The sequence below is a fragment of the Clarias gariepinus genome, chromosome 8 (genome assembly GCF_024256425.1).
Source record: "Clarias gariepinus isolate MV-2021 ecotype Netherlands chromosome 8, CGAR_prim_01v2, whole genome shotgun sequence".
Taxonomy (NCBI): Eukaryota; Metazoa; Chordata; class Actinopteri; order Siluriformes; family Clariidae; genus Clarias; species Clarias gariepinus.
Window position 1 is genome coordinate 36,184,331 of NC_071107.1, and position 24,255 is coordinate 36,208,585.

Sequence of the window (24,255 nt, forward strand, 5' to 3'; positions counted from 1 at the left end):
AGAACATAGGGTGGAAGTTGTACAGATGTCCCACTGGAGATGAACCAGAAAGTGTTATTAAAAGGGAGGGGGAGAGAGCGGATGTGGTAGAGGGCGCAGGAGAGTTAGCATGCTAATATCAGATCAGGAGGGGAAAGGAAGGTAGTAGCGTTAAAGATTTTACACATTAATATTAGAAGAGAGGGAAGAGAGTAAAATTAACTTAATAAAAAAAAAAACTCTTACAGAAACTGTTACACTACAATTCAAAATTGGACATCCGGATGGTCGGGTCAAAATTTGGCATAAATGACAGGAAGGCATGGATTCGTCTTGCCCTGTATCAGCGGTTCAGGTTGCTCCTGGTTTAAACACCACAGTCTACCTGAGTGTTGTTGCTGACCGGGTCCGTCCCTTTATGAGCACAGGATAACACACCATGCCACCAAACTTAAATCATCTCAAACTGGTTTCTTAAACATGACAGTGAGGTCACTGTTACTCACACTGTGGCTTCCACAGTCACCAGATCTCAATCTGATAGAGCACCTGTGGGACGTGGTGGAACGGGAGATTTACATCATGGACATGCAGCTGACAAATCTGCAGCAACTGCGTGGTGCTCTCATGTCAACATGGAACTAAATCTCAAAGGAATGTTTCCAAAACCTTTGCTGAAACTATCATGAAGAATTAAAGCAGTTCTAACGGCAAAAGGGGTCTGAGCCTGGTCTAGCCAGGTGTACCTAATAAAGTGTCTGCTGACTATGTTTATTGACAGTATATGGCAAAACACTTTTAAATTGAATACTAAAATGTGCTTAATACAGTATGAGTATATAACAAATCAGTTGTGGTAAACTAATCTTTTTGTGTATACATCTAATAAAACAGTAAAGTTGGCGTGTCTGTACATTAAAGATTTTGCAGAAAAAGATGTAGTGGGGGACGTAAGATGAGTAATAAAACACATCGAGATCGTTTTTGGAATTTTTGTCTGGAAAATGCCCTTATATCATAAAACAATTGACCTTGAAAAAAATCATTAGTTTATCCAAAAATTCAACAGATGGCGCTGTGCGTTTTTAAAAACGTGCTTATAAGTGTGCAGTGAAATTTCACGTGAACAAAGTTGCAGGCACATCTAGTATTTATTTATTTATTTTATTTAGATTTTAATTAATGGTTTGTTTTGTAACAGCGTTTAATGTAACCAATATTTTGCCTAATGAAACACCCTCTAAACAGATGAGATCATTTTTAAGGTTAAAGCAGTAAGAATAAGTGCTATTATCTGTTATTTTGTTAGAAGAGGGGGAACTGTTTTTGTCGACAAGTTTTCTTTTTTAAACAAACCACTTTTCCCACTTTGCCCCATTCAGTTCTGGACATAAGAACTGACAGCTGGTTGGCTCAGTCCTCAAGTTAATTTGCCTCAGAATATACAAGGAAACTGACAAGGAATTGTTTTGTACTCTACTTCCCTATTTTTTTTATTCTATTTATTTAATTATTATTTGCTTTACAGATGGAGAAAGCCTCATCAGTCCTGGAGCAGATGGAGGCCGAGCTGCCAGAGAGCATCAGAGAGAAGGCAGCGTCTGAGGAGCTTCAGGAGCTGCTGCAGTTCTGGTCGCCATACCAGGACAGACTGGACTGCGAGCACCGAGCTCTGTCTGCACTGGAACTGCGAGTCGCTAGGCTACTGAGAGTCCCCTCTCACTTAGAACAAGCCCCGCCTATTCCACTGTGTCAGGAGCTCCAGACCATGCAAGAGCGTTATCGCAGGTCACATTTTTACACATTATTTAACAATATGATCAATACTGATCAAATATTAACACTTTAATCACTTTGCATGACGAGGTCGGTTAAACCATGTAGAGCTGAGGAAATATTTTGTCGTGTCCTGATGACGCGCGTTCACACACGGGGAATAACAGAGAAACTGGGTCAAATTTGACCTTGTTTTTACATTCCAGAGAGAACAAACAGGGACACGCTCGCAGGATGGCACAGTTAGTTTGTCAAAACACGTATGAGCTTGCAGATTTATTCCTTTGTTGTCTTTAATTTTAAAGTGAATTGTGTGTTTGTTCAAAAAATGTGAAATGTTGATATGTTTTAAACAAAATAGTTTTATTTTGCCATCGTACCATTACACACATGCAGGATTTCTAACACCTGTTGTTTAGCGTAGCATTTCCTTGCATGTAAGGCGTGAGCGAAAGACGTGGTGAACTTTGACAGTTTTTTGTTTTTCTCATGGAACTGTCTCATTTCAGTGGTTTGCCTCACTGTTTTCTTTCCCTGACAAAAAAGGTTAATTGTCCTGTCCTCTAAGACAGTAGTAAATAATTTTTTCTGATCTGGCTGCTAGAATTTTTTTTTTTTTAATTTCCGAACCTCTACAAATTAGAGAAATATATTTTTCAATCATTCTGTCTTACAGTCTAAAGTCCCGGAGCGCTCAGGGTCGTAAGGCGGTGCAGGCCGAGATGGAGGAGAGGGTGAAGGTGTGTAAGGAGCTGCAGGGGATTCGGGATTGGCTCGTAGCTGCAGGGACTGTGCTGTCACAGCTGGAGAATTCCCCCAACACAGAACGGCTGCAGGTGGGCTGAAACAACTTAGAAAATGCTTTAGACCATTAATAATAATTAAAGAAAAATGCACATCTTCGAATGACGTATTTCTGTTATTCTAAAGCAGTTATAGTGCATTTTAAAAGGTAAAATATAGTAACTTCCAAGCATCTTCTTTTCTTATTTTATATTTGTTAAAAAACATGAAAATATTACTGTTAGTTAATCTGTATCATCTGTGAGGATCTCACTCATCGTCTATACCGCTTTATCCTGTGCTACTGGGTCACGGGGGGCCTGGAGCCTATCTATCCCAGGAGACTTAGGGCAGAGACAGATTAAACCCTGGACAAGGTGCCAATCCATCACAGGGCAACACACACTACAGGCAATTTTGGAATCCCAATTGGCTTTATCTGCATGTCTTTGGACTGTGGGAAAACCCACCAAGCACGGGGAGAACACGAAAACTCCATACACACACAGACCCTGAGGCGGGAATCGAACTCCTGGAAGCCATCATGGCAGTTAGTTTTACGTTTCATGGTTTGAATAGTGCGCCGACGTGACTGAGCCGTTGTTTGGTCTGAATAAGCCTCGCTTTCTAGTAAGTGTTTTTCTGACTTCTAGGCTGTGAGCCAGCGCCGTCAGGATAATTCTCTCCGGCAAGAAGAAATACAAATTTTCTTTCCTTTTTTTTCTTCTTCTTCTACTTCTTTTTTTTTTTTTTCTTTTTGGAAACTTTTTTTTCAAACCCGCGTCTTATTCCTTTTTGTCTCACTGAATGTTGTCGCTGTTTCACTTCACAATCTTTCTCCCTCCTCTTTCTCCATTTCTACAGCTTGGGCATCATGTTCTCACCGCCTTCCTCATGTGCAGTAAGAATGAGTTGGTTACAAATATTAGAGATGGGTATTGATAGACACACACACATCTGCACACTCTTGTGCCTTTCTGTTTTGTCTTTCAAGCCCAACTCTAATGCTGAGAGTGATGACATCATACATACATATATACAGACTTAATGTACACTTTGCGTCTCTGTCATCATTTACGACTGTAAGTCCATGCCGGGGACACAGCGTTATAACAGATTTAGTGTCTTCCATCCTTTACTTCTGACTCGGTCTCAAATAACTCATTACAATATGAATAGAGGGAGCTGAGTATTATCTGCTGCCCAGGGGCTGAAAGGTGAAGAGGGTTGATGCTTAGCAGCGCAGAGAAAAGGAAACAGAGCGTTTCGAGTACACTGCTTGGGATTCATTCACGTGGAGCGGAGGGTCTGGCAGAAACTTAACAGTGAACCGGTAGCGGTAAGATAAGATATTATACCATCAGCACTGATTGAGATTAAATGAGATTTAGGATGTAAAATAAACATGTTGTTGGTTTTAGGGTGAATTTTTTCGACTTTGTTTTATGGTGTAATCCGCCTGTAAGCAGCACTAACCCTTTTTTCCCCTCGATATTCTTCATGATTGAACGGGAACTGCTTGGTTCGTTTCTCTTCTTTGCTTCTCTACTCGGTCCATCATAGTGACACTCAACGATCAAGAGCATCTGTGAGCTGATGTAAGCGGAAGAGCGTAACTTGTGCTGTTGTGTCATGTGACTGGATATGAGCAGCTGCTAGTCAAGATGAAGTTGTTCAGAGGAAAGAGTCTTTACTCAGTTGTATAATGGAAGGAAAGAGCAAATTAGGACGGAACTGGATAAGGAAATTACGCTATATGCAAAATATTTAAATTAAGTTGTCATGTAGTAAAAAGTTAAAACTTTTCTGACAAAGACTTTTTTAACTGACATGATCTTCAATTCCATCCAAAATTGAAGTACTAATCAAATACTTTTTATTTTTAAACATTTATTTCATTGCACTGTTGCTTTATTTTTGTTTTTCTAAATTTACCTACAATGATTTTACAGGTGCAGTCGGATTTAGTTTTTGATTCTACCGATAGTGATGCAGCGGCGCTTCAGTCCTTTAGTTCGTCTTAACCTCTCATCAGTACTCACTGCTCAGATGTCCAAAGATCAAACTTTTGAACACCTGTCAAATTGTAAGTCACTAAATTAATTAAATAACCGAAGAAATAATTAAAAAATCCTCATTGTGTCTCTAGGAGCTTCACTCAGAGCTGTGTACCCAGAAGGCCGTGCTGCAGCGCATCATGGAGGGCCTGAGGATAAAATATACAGACATGTACAGTCTGGTGCCCGTGGAGATCGACGGCCCACTACAGGAAGTCTCTCACTCACTACAGGAAGTTGGAAAACAGGTATCAAATATATTTAACCCTTGTTGATTTTTTTGTTTCTCTGTTTTTGGCGTATGTTTGAAGTGTTGTTTATTTACTTTACATTATTACTTTATAGTATATACAGGTCATTATAAAGTTATTGAATAACAAACCTCAAATCCTAAAACTTTCTAATCTTACTGGAGGGCTCTAATGATGTTTTTCATGGTTCCTGTATTAGAGGCAGGATCTTCTCACTTATAAACAGACAGGTCCTTGTACTGTATCTGCTCTCTGTCTCTTTTTCACACACACTACCACTAGCACTGGATGTGTTAGATTAGCCACCTGCAGCTTGTGCTCTCCATAGTGCTCATTACGGCTCGGACCGCCTGTGGCTTATACTAAGACCGGCACTGTGTAAGAGTGTGAGAGAGAGTGTGTGTGTGAGAGTGTGAGAGAGAGTGTGTGTGTGTGTTCCTGTTACGCCTTGTCACTGCATTGCCACCACCTGCTGTTCTGACTTGTTGCCGTACTAATTTAGTAGAAAATGGGTCAACAAGGGAACTTCAGGAAACTTCTTAATCCAGTTTTAGTTCAGTTTTATTTATATAACAATTTTTACAATAGTCATTGCCGCAGCACAGCTTTAAAGAATTTTTAAAAAATTGCAAAAATGAGTTTAAAAAGTGAGGAAATGTGTATTAATCATAATTATCTGAGTGTCCCTGATGAGAAGGGCGTGGTCGACAGTGTCGAGGGAAAACTCCATGGGATGCCAATCCAGCACCGCCTGAGTCTGGATCAGAATTTCAGTTTGTTTTTATATACAGTATGACACACAAGAACGTAATCATTATGACTAAGAACCCGATCTCTAAAACTCGCTGTACATATCGAATTATGTACAGTATAATAGTTACTAAACAGACGTTTTTTTCTTTTCTCACTATATAAATTCTAAGTTGAGATAAATTTCACATCTTCCAGGTGGAGGTCGCCGTGCAGAAGAGCGGCCCGTTACACAGGCTGGATGCTAAACTCTCAGAGATCAACACCGGCCTGGATGCCGTACAGAGCAGACTGAAGACAAAGTCTCCAAACGTCGTCGAAGCCGAGAGCACACAGAAGGTTCCACTCACTCACTCACTCACTCACTCACTACAGACGCAACACCAGACTTTGTCTCACCAAAAACGTTTAAATTTCATGCGCAGAAAGATTGGAAACGAAATCGCTATGCGAAACATTTACGATGAACCGTACTGACTCGGCGTGGGTGAGAGAGGGATGTAATGTACACACTCACACTTCGTAATTCATCAGTCATATTTTAATTACAGTCAAATTGAGATGTCAGTGTTTATCGACTCATTAACAATCACAACATTCCTTCCCAATAATATAAAGTTATCGTGTTTATAGTTTATCTTGAAATGGTACAATATAAACACTTTTCATAGAGTATTGTACAGCTAAATTACCAGAATATTTGTGATATTATTATTATTTTTTTTTTTTTTTATTATTTTTTATTTTGAGAAAGATGAATATATCTTTAATATGTAACATGCTGAAGTCATTTATTCCCCTTTTGTGTACTTCACTCATGGTGTCGACTCCTGATGTACTTTCAGTTTGATTCGAGAATTTTTTTTATCATTACATTTTGTAAATTAAAAAAAAATTAGGAAATACTTGTGAAAATATTTCATGAAAAATGTTGTATTCAGTAGTTTTGGTGTCGCTCTTTCTGATGATGTCACTTGTGGACTGATCGTGGTGTCACCCTAGAGACCTTTAGGAAGTGAGAACAGTCACACAGTGTGAAGGACACATCAGTAGTATCCATGTGCAAAAGCAGTGAAACAATACTAATTTAAAAAACATCCGGCGTTTGTAATTAGCTGTGGTTAAATGTGTGTACTGTATCTTCCGCTGCAGCATGTGTGGGACGAGTTGGACGGCTTACACTCGCGTCTCGCAGCCGTTGAGGTGGAGCTTCAGGACCTGAGTGAGGAGAACCCGGAGGAGGTGCAGGCCCTCACGGAGAAACTGTCCCAGAGCCAGCGACTACACACACACCTGTCCAAACAAGCCGAGGACAGAACGGCCTTTCTCAACAAGGCACGAGTGATATCACACTTTCATCCAGCCTTATTTACAGACGTACCCGCTACGCTAGCTTGTTGTTGTTGTTGTTGCTTCATTTTTGTTATTGTTGCTTTTTTTATTAATGTGTGTGACAGGTGTAGTCAGGATCTGGTGTCGAAGTTTATGTCTGTGTCAATTTCTTAATAGTAATCATTTCAATAAAAAAACAATAGTGTAGCATAGTTACAGTAATTATAAAATAATCTAAATGTTTGTTTTCTTAGTAACAGTAAAACAATTAAGAAATTAATAAAAGCTATAAACCTGAATTCTAGTTTATATAATTTAAGACTAACGTGTTCATTAAAAAGTAAAAATATTCTAAGGTACATTAAAATATATATACTGTAATAAATATTCTAAGTACTGAACCTTTACAAATTAAACAATTCTAGAGGTAAGTTCTTAAGGTAAGATTTCTTATTGTGAAACGCATTTTCCAATAGGAAATAATGTTAATGTAGATAATCTGTTTCAGCCACCCAAAAATATTACCAGTTTTATCAATTTCCAACACTATAATCATATTTTTGCAAATAAAACAATCAAAACATTCAGAAAAGACATGTAAATTAAGTAAAATATGTAATAAATAGACATTAAACCTCACTTATTTTTTATTTAAAGAATAAAGTTTAAAAACCAAACTGAAAGCTGAGGCTCCGTTTTATTTTTGCTGCACTGCTTGATAACATTCTTGGGACCTCATGGTACTGAGTCTTCACTTAATCTTGCACAAAATACAAAAAAAAAACACTTAAAATGCACTTAATGCATAAATGCACTCAAAAATGCAATAATTTAATTAGTCAGAAAATTATCAATTCAGTATAATGCAGACCATTTGATCTCATATCGAAGTGTTTTCTTTATGTACAGATCCGTGGTTGGCTGCAGGACCATGAGGAGATGGTGAAAGGCTCTCAGAGCTGGATTACTGAATCTCAGTCGTGGCTGACGGCACCGTACACCTACACTACAGCCAAATGTCTGGACAGCCACATGAACTCTCTGCAGGTGAGGCCTTGGATACACTCCTGTGATTACAGACCACCAGAGGACTTCACTTTACATCATTTTGTAAAATTAAAAAAGACACTAAAATGACTGGAGCACACACACACATTACATTTTACATCACCATGTACCGTTAAACACACAAGTAATTGTTAATGACAAATTATATGCTGTGCTGAATCATGTGCTGTTTTACAGGCTGCTGAAGAATTATGGTGTTAAATTATGATTTTTAAGACAACGGACCTTTTAGTCCTAAAATAACTGACTATGATTCTTGAGTGAGGATGACTATGATTCTGGAGTCAGGGTTATTGCGAACTAATTATAAAAACCTCAAACAGAAAATGGATATCAAAAAAAATTTAAATGGATATCAAATAAAAATTTAAACCTGCACTTAAACCTACAGTGGTTAATCAATCGGACTGTAGGTCCTACCGTCGCGGCGCTCGGCGGTACCGTTTGGCTTTGTGCGTTTGCTGGCTTTTACCATTGAGTGGCGCTATATAACTACAGACTGACGCCTCATGCCTTAGTTCATTCTCTGCTGGATTAATGAGACACGGAGTTTTAGAACTGCATGTAGTAGCGGATAAAATCAAGTAAAACATTGTAGTTAAACAAATTTATAATCACAGAACTAAAATGACGATACAAATGTAGAATTTAAATTAAATTAAATCTTATTAGGATCAAATTAAAACAAAATAAATGTTAACACAGTGAGCCTTTAAATTTTATCACGTGTAATTAGAAAAGACGCGTGTAGGGTTTTGTGTCGTCTTATATCTTGTGTTCTTTAAATTTATAGTAGATTTATTAACTAAAGTAAATGACCATAAAAATTATAACATTGTCAGGACGTTCTACTGCGTCAGCTGACGTTGGTCATTCAGCCCCGCTTGTGTTTGTGCGTTATTATAAGAATGAAATGCAGTAGACTGTTATGATCTGTAACGGGTTCGACCCATGTTGCACGGGCGGCACCATAAAGCACGGACACGAGGAGAGGTCTTACGGGAAAAGGGTAATTTATTTAGGCAAAATGGGGAAGGAAAGTGTTGAAGGAGGGAGAAAGGAAAGAATGGGATAAAGGTTGTGCATGTGCAGTTCCGGGGGCTGTGCCACACTGGCATGCGGGCACACAGCTGACGATAAGTGTTGGTGCGAGTGGCAGAACTGAGCACGCGGAGGCAGCGCTCCTGCACGCTCCCTCGTAACGGCGCTTCTCCCGCTGTCGATGGCCGGCGCGAGTTCTCGCTGACGCAAAAACCTAACCACACTTTTCCTCTTCGGCAGCGGGGCTGCGAGGGCGGGCGCGGTGCGGGAGTGAAGATGCCGCGGGAGCTCGCGCAGCTCTTTCTCGCGCTGTCCTCAGCGCGGAGATCAAAGGGCGGAATTCTAGTGCCCTTGTTTAAAGCGCCTGGGCCGCGTCACATCTCCCCACTGACATGCTTCTTTCATATTCTCCATTACATCACGTACTTCCCAGACCTCAGACAAACCTCCGCCTTGCTTTTATAATGCGGAGCAAGCCCGAGATCATATTAACGTTAATTATCGCCAGCCGGCACAAATAGGCGGCTCCCGTCCATTTGCTGCCTATTCAGGGAGCCTACGGAGTGAGGGAGTAGTTATAGTAGATTTGGGCATACACCCATCACACGCGCACGCCGTGGCAGATCATCATAATTGTCCTAAACTTGTATTTCATAAGGTTTTCCGAGCGGTGGTACAGCGCAACGGGGGTCATTATTTACTATTAAACATTAAACGAATTTACAAAACTTAATGCGTGCGATTAAGCGCTGATTCTACGTAGGAAAGTAAAGAAGAGGATCCTGATGCTCAACATTCCGGAGACCAAACCCCATTTAAATTAAATGAACAAATATTGCATGTAAATAACAATAGCCCACGTTTAAAACAGCATTTTATTTAGATTATAAAAAAATAATCCTGCATCTGTTTTAGGTGTTCCAGCTGCCACTGTTCTAGAATTCAAATTAAATCAAATCTTATTAGGATCAAATTTAAGCACAATAAATGTTAACACAGTGAGCCTTTTGATTCTATCACTTGTAATTAGAAAAAAAGCGTGTATGGATTTGTGTCCTTATTTCTTGTGTTCTTTAAATTTATAGTAGATTTATTAACTGAAATAAATGACCATAAAATTAAAACAGTGTTAGGACGTTCTACTGCGTCAGCTGATGTCGGTCTTTCAGCCCCGCTTGTGTTTTTGCGTTATTATAAGAATGAAATGCAGTAGACTGTTATGATTTGTAACGGGTTCGACCCATGTTACTCAAACAACTCAGTTCAGGTGTAAGTAAATGTCTGTGCTGTTTGGGGGAGGGACGTGCTAATGATTTGGTCGGCTCTGTGTGTGTGTGAGAGAGAGGGGGGTGTCGCGGTGGTTGATTATTCAGTGAAACAAAGGCTCAGCTGAAAAATGTTAGGCACATCAGTCACTTAACCCCCAATAAAAGGTATTTGAGTGTTATGATAGTTGTAATATAACAGATGCGCACTGAATACTAAACCAGGCACGGAGATTAATGAACCAAGATAGCCCCCATACCCGTTTAAAAAATAAATAAATAAATAAATACCAAATAATATTATTGTGTATAGACTGATTAAAAACAATGCAATTTATGCTATCATAAGGAAAATAACAAGTTCTTCCATTCCAATGATTAAAAAAGGTAACAATGTCAACTTTAGAATCTAGAATCCAGGAGATTAAAATTACACAAATTGAAATCACTGAAAGTCTCCAGAAGAGCCTCAGATTCAAGAGGTTTTTAAAGTGGGGAGAAGTGCATTTCAGTTCCTCTGAATGTATAGGTGAGAACAGCCGATTCACACCTGGGGAGGGTGAATAATTTGTATTTGAATGTTGTCTGGCATTGTAAAGCACTATAGTGACACTAAAAGAACAACCCAGGATTAATAGGAATTCTTATACTGCATAAACATTATTTAGCACAAAATAATTCCTCGCGCTCGGGAAAACTATGCGTGCGGTTGAGCGCTGGTTAGACTATAGGAAATTAAATCGGAGGGTTTTTATTTAGACTATAAAAAAATAACCTGCGTCTATTTTTAGGCGTGCCAGCTGCCACTTTTTAGTTAGAAGTTTTCAATACAAAGCTTATAATGCCCACATGACATGACGGAATAAGGCACGGCTGGTGATGATTGGGGTTTGTTGGGTTACAGTGGATTTTACTACGCGGTGTGAGTGCCATGGCCATCCGTCTGCTCGCGCTGACTCTGCTCTGCGCGGATGGCCCCCTCCCACCTCTCGCTCCTTTGAAGTCCCCGGGCGCGTTCCATTTGCCCTGCTTGCATGCCGCACTTCCGCGTTGTTGCACGCGCGCTGCATACACAGCGCGTAGTAAAATCCACTGTAGCCCAACAAACCCCGTGTTTTTTTTAGCGCGGAGTGCAAGCCCGGGCAACCATAGTAACGATAGCTCACCAGTCATGTGTAATTCTGCGGTCCCGCTGCTTCTCATGTCTGAAGGGGAGGCCGCCTAACTAGTGAGCGAGGAGCGATATTGATTTGGGCGCACGCCGTGACAGGCTGAAAAAATTGCTGTCAGATTAATGTGCAAAAACTATATAATAAAACTATATAAGACTACATGCCTTTATAAGACTTAACTTTTATTTAAGCGCACTCACAATAACGAAAAAACGTTGTGATTTTGTAAGTGTTGTGATTTTGTAAGTGTTGTAAGCTGCGCTGCTCTGTATTGTTTTTGGTGAACTTGAGCGCGTCAGAAAATGAACGCAAACGTTTTTTTTAAAGTCTGCTTGCTGTTTTCCCGACGTGTTCATAATCATTAGTCTACTTCTGCCGGTGCGCTCTGGAAAACTTAATGCATGCGGCTGAGCGCTGATTAAAACTATGGAGTAAATTAATGAGGAGAATCACGATTCTGAAGTCCTGAGCCCAAACTTCATTTAAATTAAATCAACAAATACTATAAGTAAAAAAAAAACAATAGCCCACATTTAGAAACCGTTTATAAATTATTTCCGGCATGAGTTGGCCCGGTGTTATGCGCAGAGCGCCGGGAGATTTCCTGAAGCTCAGAAATCACTGGGCATGTTTTCTAAATAGACGCTATCTTTAACAACTGATGGAGGTTTTGAGCTGTATACACACGCATTCCTGCCTAAACAACTCTTAAAACTACACCTGTGACATAATAACAGTAATATTTCAAACATTCTGCAGGCTGATATTTGGAGAAAGGAAAGAATAATGAATAAACCAGTTGTTGGGTCAAAATAACCCAACCAGGTGTTAATTTGTAAACTATATCTCATATGAGCCAACATGAGCAACCCAACAATGTGTTTAAAGTACCTGAAATAATCCAGAACTTAAATAACAATAAACAGATACAGAGATACGCTGTATAACGGTCACTGTTGTATTTACGGCAACGAGCGAAAATGTCACTTTGCGCCACCTGGCGGCCATTTTACGAATGACTTTGAAATGCAACTGATTTATTTTGGCCGCTGACGTTTTCACGCGGCGGTGAGCGCGACGGTAATAACCATTCCAATTGATCAACTACTGTAAACTAAACCTTGATCTCAATAAAGCAGCATAATATGAAACAAACACTGGTATAAATAAAGTATGCCAGGCTTCTAATTAGTTTGTTATTTATTCACCTAATGTTCTTTTGCAGATAGTTCTAGACGACTCGGAGCAGATCCGGCGGACTTTGCGGGGATTCGAGGGCGTGCTGAAGGAGATGGCGAGTGTGTGTGATGTGAGCAAGCTTCAGCAGGAGCTGTATGAAGCAGAGCGCCGCGTAGCGGACATGCAGAAAAGTCTCCTGGAGATTCTAACAGCATTAGAGAACGCTTCAGCAGTGAGTTTTAAAATCTCATCCTCAGAATTAGAGCAAACGAGAGTCTTTAATAATAAAGAACGGATTAAAATTGCACTTTATTTTTGCCTGAACTGTTGCACTATGATATGTGTAAAGATTTGTTTGTTTTTTCACCGCAGGAGGTGGACGCCATGGAGGCTGAGCTGAAGATCATGGAGAAGGACGTGACTGAGCTCAGATCAGCGCTCACCTCAAAGCAAGGCATCAGCCAGGACAAATTCAGGGTGTGTGTGTGTGTGTGAGATGTTTGTCAATATAAAAGGCTTTTCTCTTGATGTGAAAAGTTCACAGTCACTTTTTTTTCTTATCAGGTTGCTGTAAACAGGATTGAGCTGATGAAGAGGACAGTAGACGAACTGAAGAGCTGTAAAACCGGACTGAGTTTACCAGAAGGAGCAGAAAACACACTGGCTGTGTTCAGCAATGCTGACTCGCTAATGATTAAACTGTTGGAGCTAGAGCAGGTACAGTAAGCGCACACACACTTGGACACATTTAAATTTTCTGACAGGTGCTCTGTGCTTTATCAGGGGTTGTAGTCTATAGGGTATGCTATGTTTCTCGAATTTTTGTGGCTAAAAACCGGCCGGTTTTCACAGAAAAGTCTAATTTGACTGAAACGACAAACATCAGTGAGAGAATTGTGAAGCTTGTGGCCAGAAGAGATATTAGACTTTCTCTTCTTTGGCTTCTAATGAAATCACTTTTACTTTATCAATACACTAGGGTTAGTACGCGTGGTTGACGGTTAAAGAGTTTGCAGAAATAGGTAAAAGGTTAAAGCTAATAATAATCTGCTGATCTTTAATGTAATCAGTGATATTATTATTATTATTATTATTATTATTATTATTATTATTATGATTATTTGAGGTTGAAGCCCACGTCCATGTCTGTGTGTCTCTCTGTACAGCAGAACTCTCTGTCTAACTTATTAATACAGAGAAATCCCATTCTGTAAGGTTGAGTATCTTACGCCTTGTTTACACTAAGTTGTCCTTCTTTGGTGCTCAGACAAATACACTCCCTGTTCGGTAATCGGAGAGTGAATCACAGATGAGAAATGGAAAAAGTAGATAAAAGGATAAAGATGAAGTTTTGTCTTAAAACCACTCCAGCGTGTTAAAATTCACTTATACCACTTCAGCGCTGTTATTTCAGCCAAAGTGAAAATATGAACTAATCCCAGTCAAAATATTCACTTTATCTTTTCTAATTAATATCTATTGGTGCAGGTGTGTGTTTACATTGAGACAGTAGCGCATTAGTAGATTATTTTAAAGTAGATTATTAAATCCCACACATAACTGTTCATAACATCACTTTTACTCATCATTATGATTTCACTTATGGTGCAGGTTAAACTCCAGGCGGAGATCTAAGGACTACAAACGATTTATTAAATTCTGTTCAGACAGTTTTGTGTAATGCTGCGACAAAATCTGACTAGACAGACAAACCAGACAGACATACATTTTCCTGAGACTGGTTCCTGGTCCATCAGTGTATGATACGTAAAGATATCATTAAAAGATCGAGTTCTGACCCAGACAAAACCTCTCTTTTTTTTATATATAGATACTGGATTTACTGTTTTTTGAGCCACCTTAATTAATCAAACATTAGTCACCTTGCCAATTTTTTAACCTGCCTGTTTTTACGTACAAAATAATAAAACAGTTCGGCTGCTTTTAGTTAGAGACAGATAGCGACACCCACTTTGAGTCGAAGAAGGGAAAAAGGTCAAATAAAAGCCTCCAGTTACTGTATGCAACATGATCAGAAATGCTACTGTATGTGGCCACATGTACACACACACACACTCTCAGTGTCGTTCTCCGTTATTGTTAAACATTGTCATACTGATTTAACATTTCTCCCCTTAGCTGTCACTGGAGCACACTGTCGTGGTGTCAGAGCCGTGTGAAGCGTCCTCCACACTCCGTGTCCCTCCCACCATCACGGAGGAAGAACCTCAGGTACAGAACCTACAGTACAGGCTGTCCATGAATAAAGGGATTATACGTGGCTGAGTAGTGAATAATTCAAGGTGCATTAATCAATAAAAAAGTCTAATTCAAGAAATACTTTTTTTTTTCATTTTGAATTGCGGTTTTAAAAATATTTTATAGTTTTAATCATTGTAGACTTTGGATAATTGAAAAAAAAAGTTCTACATTACATTTTTTTTGTTATAAAAACACACAAGAAATAGTTAAAGCCTAAAGCCTAAAGCCTCCATCTGTTTGGCACCAGGATATCAGCAGATCTTTTAAGTGCTGTAAGTTGCACTGTGGAGTCTCCATGGACCCAAGTAATTTTTTTTATTGTTGTTTTTAACCAATCTGTTGTTGTATTTGATCGCGTCTGTCTGTGTGTGTCTGTGTGTGTCTGTGTGTGTCTGTGTGTGTCTGTGTGTGTGTGTGTGTGTGTGTGTGTGTGTGTGTGTGTGTTCAGGACATTGTTTTGGAGCAGGGCCAGGTGCAGATCGTACGGATGACGGAGGACGTGTTGACGCGATCTGGAGCCGTGCTGATGACTGTAAAGGAAGCGACGCCCGAGCAGAGACTCGAATCATCAGCTCACACACAGGTTAGAACACACACGCTACACACACACACACACACACACACACACACACACACACACACACCTATGTCTATGATATTGCATTATTTATGGATTACATGTACAGTATTTATTGTGCGTACACAGGCGAGTGTTGTACAGTAGTTTTCAGGAAATGTGTGTTCGTGTGCCCGAGTGTGTGAGAGTGAAACATTTAATCTCAGATCTAACACTTATGTTTCAGGTAAACACCGCTCATATCCTGTTTTACTGACTTTAATTTGGTAAAGCGTTCTTAAAACACTTTTCTGTTTTTGAAATAGGTGTTTGATCATAATATATAAGTTTTTTTTTATTCATAGTCACTAACATCTTTTTGATCCTTGATAAGTCTGAAAATGGATCACGATCTTCAAACAGGAGGCATTTACGGACAAAGAGTGAATTACATTTCTCATAAGTATTTTCCTCTGATAAGGTTTTTTTTTGTTTGTTTTTTTATTTTTTTTTACAGAGGTAAAGGTTAGGGTTAGGTGGTAATATACCTGTGTGTATGTGTTTAACATGACAGCAGCTAGTGCATGAGGAGGAGGAGGAGGAAATATTCGTGGACGTGAGAGAAGACACTGATGATGATTGGTTTGAAGATGCAAGAGAAGAACATGAGGGGATGAGAGGGTCTCCAGGCGCTGCAGGCTTTGAGAATGTGATGAGTTTTAACTCAGAGGTAAAAGATGGACGCTGCAGGAGGGAAGATACTTAATCCTCTTCCATGTTCCTCATCTTTTCTATTTTTCGTCACCTGAGTATTTCTCTTCTGCGTCTCCTCTCAAGACTCATCACGTTTCTCCACCTCTCCACGTGTCTCTCTGCGACTTTCTGTCTTTCTGTCTTTATATTTGTCGACTCTAGTAATAAGCACTGTTTTGTGTGTGTGTGTGTGTGTGTGTGTGTGTGTGTACTAACAGATTTCCTGCTGGTTAAAGAGGGAAGTTAGATTATGTTTCAAAGTTAGATCACAATCTCAGTAAGTGGTTTAGCATTTAATGCCAAAATGGTGAAAATGTTCTTCCGTAACAAGACCCTGTAAAAGCAACGTTTTTTTTTTTTTTTTTAGCAATTGGCATGTATTAAAAAAAACAAGACATTTAAACATTTTAAACACATATTTCAGATTAAATTGACACTATCCAAATCCATGAATGTAAAGGGAGATTAACCTCTAACAAAAAAGAGAACAATGTTTAAGATCTAATAGCTTCTAATAGAGATAATTAAAAGCTTTAAAATGTCCCATATTTTACTGTATAAAATATGGGACATTTTTTTAAACAGCTTAAGATGAAGGTCTCAGAGGTCCCTCAGAGGGCGTTTTTACATTAGGAATCATATCTGAGAACATTTGACCCCAAAGTCTGGTTCATTTTAATCAGTGAGAAGACGATCGTCCCGTCGTGGGGAGGAATCATTTCAGAGTGTGTCTGTTAGTGCTTCAGCTGCTGAAACCAGCCAGGGACGGGTAGTTCTTCTCGTATGAGGTCACAATAGGGGGAAAATCTAATTTGCTTACTTAAGCGCTGGCCAGTACAAAAATAATAAATAAATAAAAAAGAGGAGGGAATGTTTATAGTTTATATACAAACACTAAAGACTCATCTAAATGTCTGAAAATGACTGAAAAATGTAATTGTATTATAACCTTTATAATAAAAGGTAGCATAAAGTTTAAGGGAAAAAATGTAATGTGTACAGTATGTCACTAGACTCACTAGACCCCCTTTCAATCTTTAATCTGAACAATGAGAGATCATTCATAAATAAATCATCCTAGTATTGTAAATTAATTTAGTATTCTAAATCAAATAAATAAGTAAATAAAATAAATAAAGATTGTAAAAGAATATTTCTAATGAATTTTCTACTTTATTATTATTGCTTGATGTTCAGCTAAACAGCAGGTAACAGTACATTACTTAACCTGTTTCTCCAGTTCTATAGAACGATGCTGCTCAGGTTACCTCCTTTAGCTTTATGTGCAATTGCTATATGTATTTATCATTTAATCAAATATGAGGATGAAATGCAGGCTTGTCATGCATGCACTGACTATGTAGATGTTTTTGTGTCTAAGTAAAATGATATCACCAGCCCAACTTTGAGGGGGTCACAAGCTGGACATCATTTATTAAAAAAAAAAAAAAAAAAAGCAGTCTCTCTGTTTACTTCTCAGTCAAATCGTTTTTCGTTCTTTGTTCACTGGAGTTTCTCTTCTTTCTGTTACAGTATCACGCCTTCTCTCTCTATCTCTCTCTCTGTTTTTCTCTCTCCTCTGCCTGGACTCTGGTATTTTTTGTTGTTGTTGTTGCTTACTTGTTGCTCACTTCATGCCGGCTTTTTAACAGAAATGTCATTCCGTTTTTGTCCTTCCACGTTTGGAAGCACAGATTTGAGATGTTGGTGTTTTCCACACTAGCTGTGTGCATGCCTTCTCTTTTCCACCTGTAGGTGGCACCGTAGTCACACTTTCAGACTCCCAGGTCTTTATGACAGCTCACTTTTCCCATCACGGTTGCAGTGTGTACTCAAGATCGTTGAAATGCACATGCAAAGAAGGAATTAAAAAGTCGAACCTCATACTGACTTGAGTTTTATTGTGCAGGAGGCAGAGAGCGGAGGAACGGCGGCGGCTGCTGCTGCTGAGTCGCCCGAGAGGGACAGGAAGGAAACGGACCCAGAGGTAAAAACTACACGGATTCACTCTGGTTCATCTCTGTGTGATCGACCAGAACTTTGAAATAATCCCCAAATTTTAAACCTTTTAAACCAGAGCAAATATTATTAAAATGTTCCGTAATTAAGATGACAAATAAATGGATTATGATGATTATTAGGGACCGAAATCACCAGGGACATCCTGGTACAATATTATCACGATAATTAGGTTCCGATTCGGATTATATTGAAATTCTGTTTATATTACGATTATATTTTTAAAAATATATAAACATTTTTTTTTTTACAGTTTTATTTTGGTACAATTCTAAATAAACAGTCAATAATTTACTTTTACCTCACAGGATGCTGATAGGATTATAGAGGAACTGTAACATTTTGTCACCTCAAATGCAAACATTTTATTTGTATTTCATTTATTTATTTATTTTTTGCTTTTACTTTGTGTCAATGTGGCGATACATGAACGGGGAAAAGCAGGGAAAGTGCTCACATGTATTGTACAAAAAAAACCACTGCAGTCCAACAGATACCAATATTTATAATTATAAACAATATTTTCCAGTGTGTAAGTGACTGTATAAAATGTCCAGTATATTGTGCGTGTGTGTGTGTGTGCGGGAGAAATGAGTCATCCTCACCGGTTTCAATGAATCCTAATTTTAGAAAATTCTCAACGAGACAGAGTTCACAGTCCAATACAGTGGAAAACAACACTGAGACAAAATGGCGTCTGGGATTCTTTTTAAGATTTTAAGGCACAGAGACAAAACTTTCATTTGACACTTGGGATTAATTTCCTCAGGCGCAGTTTTGGCCACATGATGGCAGTGTGGGGAAAAGGGACAGATTTAGTCAAGTGGATTGGTATGCTTTACTTTGTATATTCATGTCAAAGGCGTATAAGACTCATTTTGATTTTGATTCATACACATTCACATTCCATACAAACTTTAATAATTCTCTTAATTGTTTAAAAGCTGTTTTGCGACAATGACAATTGTTAAAAGCGCTATACAAATTAAATTTAATTGAATTTTGTCAGACTTGAGAACGAATCGAACTTACGAACGTGCTCCTGGAACAGAACTAATTTGTAAGTCGGGGACTGTCTGTATTTAAGGTCTGAACTGCCTCTATATTTCCCATGTAGCCCTATGTCTCCAAAGACCTGAGACATGAGTTACATCGAATATTTTTGTGTTTATAAGGCTGCACAATGTCTCCTTAAGCATACAAAACATCTATATAGGTTCCAGGATAGTGTTCATAATGCAGTGTGACAATTATACAAACATACTTTTATATACAATACATACAATTATACATCTCATACATTCAGCTTAAAAGAGCTGTTCTAATCCATGTTATTTGTCTGATGTGTATTGTAGCTTGTGTATAGAGCTACATGACATTTACATAAGCCTTTCTTTAAACTTAGGACATACATAAACAAAAAATGTAAATTTCATAGCATGTAAGCATAACACACACGTCAGTTTACAGGAGTTTGACGCAATACAATGAACTTTTAATAACAGTTGACATAAGGTGAAAAAACTTTTTTTTTTAATCTTTTGTATGATACTAGACTTGCGTTTTATTTAACTTTCTATCAAACATCAGTCTTTAGAACAGCTCAAGTATGTAATAAACCTTTTTAAGTGATTTTGTAAGTTTATGTCAGTTTATATGGGTTTACGTTATGAAGGGGTTACAGTATGTACTGTATGTGCTATGTAGCTCCGTTAACATGACATGCACCTAGACACCTAATAACAGCAGAAAAAAGAATGTGTGTCACTTGACACAACTATTATGTAATTTACCATCATATAGTGAAACAGAGGTTTTTAATCAGCTGGTGTGTGTAATAAGCTCTTTATAAGCGTTTGGTTGTGGTTCCTGATCTACACAGATTATACACAGACGTGTCATTTAAGCTCTCTGAGTGTGACAAGTAATTTTTCTACTATAATCAAAGCTGGTTTAAGGTTTATGTACATTTAATGTGCTGTCTGTCACTAGAATCAGCTGTTTTTGTAGTTTGAAATCAGATATGAAGAAAGCAGCTCATGATCAGCTGAAGGTTTTATGTAACTTATTGTCACATACATTATTAACAACAGTTGTTATAAGACGTGACATGTAATGAGCATTTATGTAGGTTCATGTCTTATGTAGCGCCTGTCTAAGTGTCCTTAAGTAAACTGTTCTCTAATTAATGGCCAAAAAAATGACTTTAGAGTCGCTGTCTTTTTGTCACGATTGTTAATTTCGTGGTCATGATTTTGTCTCTGCTATAACTTGTCATGAATGTAATGCATTTCATTTTTCCTTTTGCGTCCTCCAGGTAGATGAAGGCAGGAGTGACCCCTCGGGGCCGCACGATCCTCAAGCCGCGTCTAAACCAGCGGCCGACGCGAGAACACAACCTCCCCCCACAGAGCCGGTAACCATTACCCCGTTAGTCTCCGAGTCTCCTCCCAGAGACCAGCAGAAGTGTGTGGTCTCCTAGTGCTAGAGCTCCCTTTCCATGGAACTTCTCCGTCTTCTACTGTAGAAGTAGACTCGCTTTCTAGAGCCTTTACATCTGGAACGTTCTAGAACTAGACTTAGAGTACCCTCTGGAGCCTGTACATCCGAAAGGCTCCAGAATTAGGACCCTAATGGCTTTTATAAGTGCAGTGCATTTACATGGAGCCTTTGTCCTGTTCCTTAAAGTCAGGGTAATTAGTGATGCTTATGAAAAATGAACAAAGCCAAAGATTGCGGTTTGTCTTTTTTGGGGTTTTTATTTTTTTATATGTTTACATTCTGGACATTCTGATAATCTGTTCTCAATCATTATTGTTAGTGTTTTATTCCTCTTACACCACAGCAATTTGCCAGTGATTTCATCACCTTGTCCTTTTTTTATTATTAATTTCAAATATGTGAAACAAGCTTGTTATAGCAATTGTAAACAATTATATCTGATATATATACTAATAATAGCATTGGTAAACAGTCAAACACTCAAAAGATTGCAGATTAAACAACAACTGCTTTAGCACCAGAAAACTTTGACTCGGACGGAGCTCTGACACGGGAGACTCCTTCCGTTAAACCGAGCGATCAATAACGCATTAGGACGAGCAGATCAATACAGAGATGTGGTTTGCAGCTTCACCACCGTCAGAGCTGCTGTTGTAGAAAATAATCAGTCACAATGGCGCCTTCAGCGGTCCTGTAGTGTAAAAAAATATTTAATTTCCCAAAACAGGATTTCTTATATATTTAATCTTTTGATCTGCTAAGATTTTTCAATAACATCTAAAGGTCTGACTTTTGACATTTAAAATGTATAATTAATACTTAATGCTCCCTAAGGTATTAGGAACCTCAAAAAATCATACAAATGGAAATGTTGGATATTTTTTATGCTTTCTAAGCACTTTATAAAGCTGATAATGCATTGATCCTTATTTGTATTGTGGTCTTGGACTCCAGAAGACTTTATCGCATGCCATCTTGACTTTCGTCTTCGGTTAACTAAATACAAAATGTCAGTGCTCTCCTTAATCAATTGTATAGCATGTGTTTCAGTACCGATGTTTAACTTATGACCTACTACAGCCATGACTAGATTGTATTATATGAAATATAATACAGCAGTTTGTATTATACAAGGTGCCTTAATGAATTGTACTCGTGCTGCCTGATGCTAATAAGAATTGTATTTTTGTTTCTTCCCTAGAACGTGTTTACATAACAAACTACTTCAATGTGCCTAGTGTACAATTACACATTCTGTCTCTCTCTTATCTGAAATCTCCATTCTGAAATGCATTCAGAAGAATAAAGTGCTTTTTGGGTTGTTGATTTTTTTTTTTTTTTTTCCATGTAAATGCACTGATGTAGCTCTAAACGCTGCGCATGCACTCTGTTCCTTACTCGTCTTTCACCTTTGTGACCGGTTTTTGTCTGATTTGAAAAGAAAATGAAGCAAAACTTAAAAAAATAAATAAATAAAAGAGAAACCCCCCTTAAAATCTGCTCTCAGTCGTCTCTTTTTCTCTTTCTGTGTGTCAGGAGCGCGGTGCGTGGAAGGGGAAGCAAATCGAGTCAGAGAGGCTGAAGACACACAACAGCAGCACACTGTCCATGTTTAGAGAGGTCACACACACTCGGGTAGAGACCGTGGACTCTCAGGGAGGCGTAACACTTCGCCGGGTCACTGACAGTTCAGCCCAGGAGGGGGCGTTAATCCAAGACGAGATAACGCCTCCGGTTGTAAACAGAGTTATAAAGTCAGATCAGGCGCCACACACACCGGTCCTTACCGTCCCGACATTTACACTCCGTCGTGAGAGGACAGCGGACAGCCTGGTAAGCGGTTGTTAAAATGTCTCCGTTCTGGATGTGTCGTCCCCGATCTCACCTGTGTATCCCCTCCGAAACCTGAACTCACCTGCTAACACTTTACAGTGTGTAGCTCGAAGCCTGATCTACTTAAACACTTTACCCAGAACAAAAATTACCCAGTTTGGATTCTTCACTTTCGTTATGCTTCCTTGTTTAGTACTGATCACAACTAAAATCTAAACACCAGACTAAAAATGGACATTAAAAAATAAATAACCAGGTCTGATAAACCCGTGATAAAAATCCCAATCTTAATCATGGGATAATCATCAATTTCTGGTAGAATTTTCTACAGTTAAACTCATTTAGTCAGCGGAAGGTATTTATACGGACAGGGTTTAAAAACATCGCTATCTGACGGGGGAAAAAATGCAGCACTTTGTTGAGTTCCTTGCTTTTTTTCACCAATTCCAGCGCACTCACCACAGCAAGCCCTTATACAGTAGAAGCCCTTGGGGGCTGTGACGATGCTGCCCCATGTTTGGGGGAGGAGCGATGTACAGAACAGACAGTGTTTTAAAATTGCTCAGCCACCAAAATCAACAAATAATCAAAATAATTTACACAAATAGGCAGAGTGTGGGTGCAGACGGTTTATATTTATGATAAAGTATAGTAAGGTATTAGAAGAATCAGTAAACGGAATCTGCGATTATGGAGTAATGAAACCTTCTGAAACAGAAATATCTGGAAAACAAATATTTGGAAAATAAAAAGGTTGTTTTTTCCTGTTTTGGATCCTCAAGTTTTAGTCAAGTTGCAGTACATGCGCTGTCTGGACAAAAAAAAAAATAATTACACACTTGATGATTGCATTTGGTGGTGTCCAGTTCATGTGTGAAAATGATTCCTCATGGTCATGAACCGCTGTCTCTCACACTGCTGTCTCTCACACTCCAAGACCTGGAATATGTCTGTGCTATCAGGGAGGAAGAAAACCGCCATAGATGTGATCCTCTGGTGATTCAGTACATTCAGGTGGTCAGCTGACTTCATTTTATTGCCCCATAACGTTACTGAGTCTCGACCTGAGTAACTGATCAACCCCAGATCATAACACTGTCTCCAGAGGCTTGTACAGTGGACACTATGCATCAAGGGAGCATCGCTTCATGTCCTTCCCTTCTTACCCTGACACGCCCATCACTCTGAAATAGGGTCAGTCTGGACTCATCAGGTCACATGACCTTTTTCAGTCGTTCCAAACTTCACACTTCACACTCCCCGAAGCAAACTGAAATGTTTTTTTTTTTTGTTTTGTTTGTTTTCGGATGAGTCTCACTAACAAGTGTTTTTCTTCTGGACACACAGCTGTTTAGTCTCGATCCTAAGAGTTCTCATCATGCTGTTGATTTTTTTACCGTGCAACTTCACCAAGCATTTAAGTGATCGCCATTCATGAATTTTTTTTATTTTTATTCTAACCACATTGCTTTTACAGAGTTGCTGGTTCAGCACCGTCCTCCCAGTTTCTGATGATGTGTTACAGGCTTCTTAACCCAGTTTCACTCATTTAAAATCTCCTTAGTTGTTTTCTTTGTTCGATCCAGCCCGATATATTTGACCATTCTGAAATTATGACTTTTAGTTTTGGGCCGGGCGCAGTATAGTTAAACAAAGGGACATTGTTTGAGGCTGTTG

General features: G+C 38.8%; 1 protein-coding gene across 1 annotated transcript in view; it reads left to right on the top strand.

Annotated features, from left to right (window-relative positions):
• The window catches only part of syne2b (spectrin repeat containing, nuclear envelope 2b), a 138,479-nt gene that overhangs the window by 54,432 nt on the left and 59,792 nt on the right, over positions 1-24,255 (top strand). The window contains exons 66-80 of the mRNA XM_053501692.1: positions 1,508-1,767; positions 2,432-2,591; positions 4,688-4,843; positions 5,795-5,935; positions 6,749-6,931; positions 7,838-7,975; positions 12,700-12,885; positions 13,026-13,130; positions 13,218-13,370; positions 14,793-14,885; positions 15,364-15,498; positions 16,046-16,201; positions 18,134-18,211; positions 20,561-20,659; positions 22,282-22,578. Coding sequence (XP_053357667.1) covers positions 1,508-1,767; positions 2,432-2,591; positions 4,688-4,843; positions 5,795-5,935; positions 6,749-6,931; positions 7,838-7,975; positions 12,700-12,885; positions 13,026-13,130; positions 13,218-13,370; positions 14,793-14,885; positions 15,364-15,498; positions 16,046-16,201; positions 18,134-18,211; positions 20,561-20,659; positions 22,282-22,578 — 2,340 coding nt within the window. The remainder of the gene's footprint in view (positions 1-1,507; positions 1,768-2,431; positions 2,592-4,687; positions 4,844-5,794; positions 5,936-6,748; positions 6,932-7,837; positions 7,976-12,699; positions 12,886-13,025; positions 13,131-13,217; positions 13,371-14,792; positions 14,886-15,363; positions 15,499-16,045; positions 16,202-18,133; positions 18,212-20,560; positions 20,660-22,281; positions 22,579-24,255) is intronic.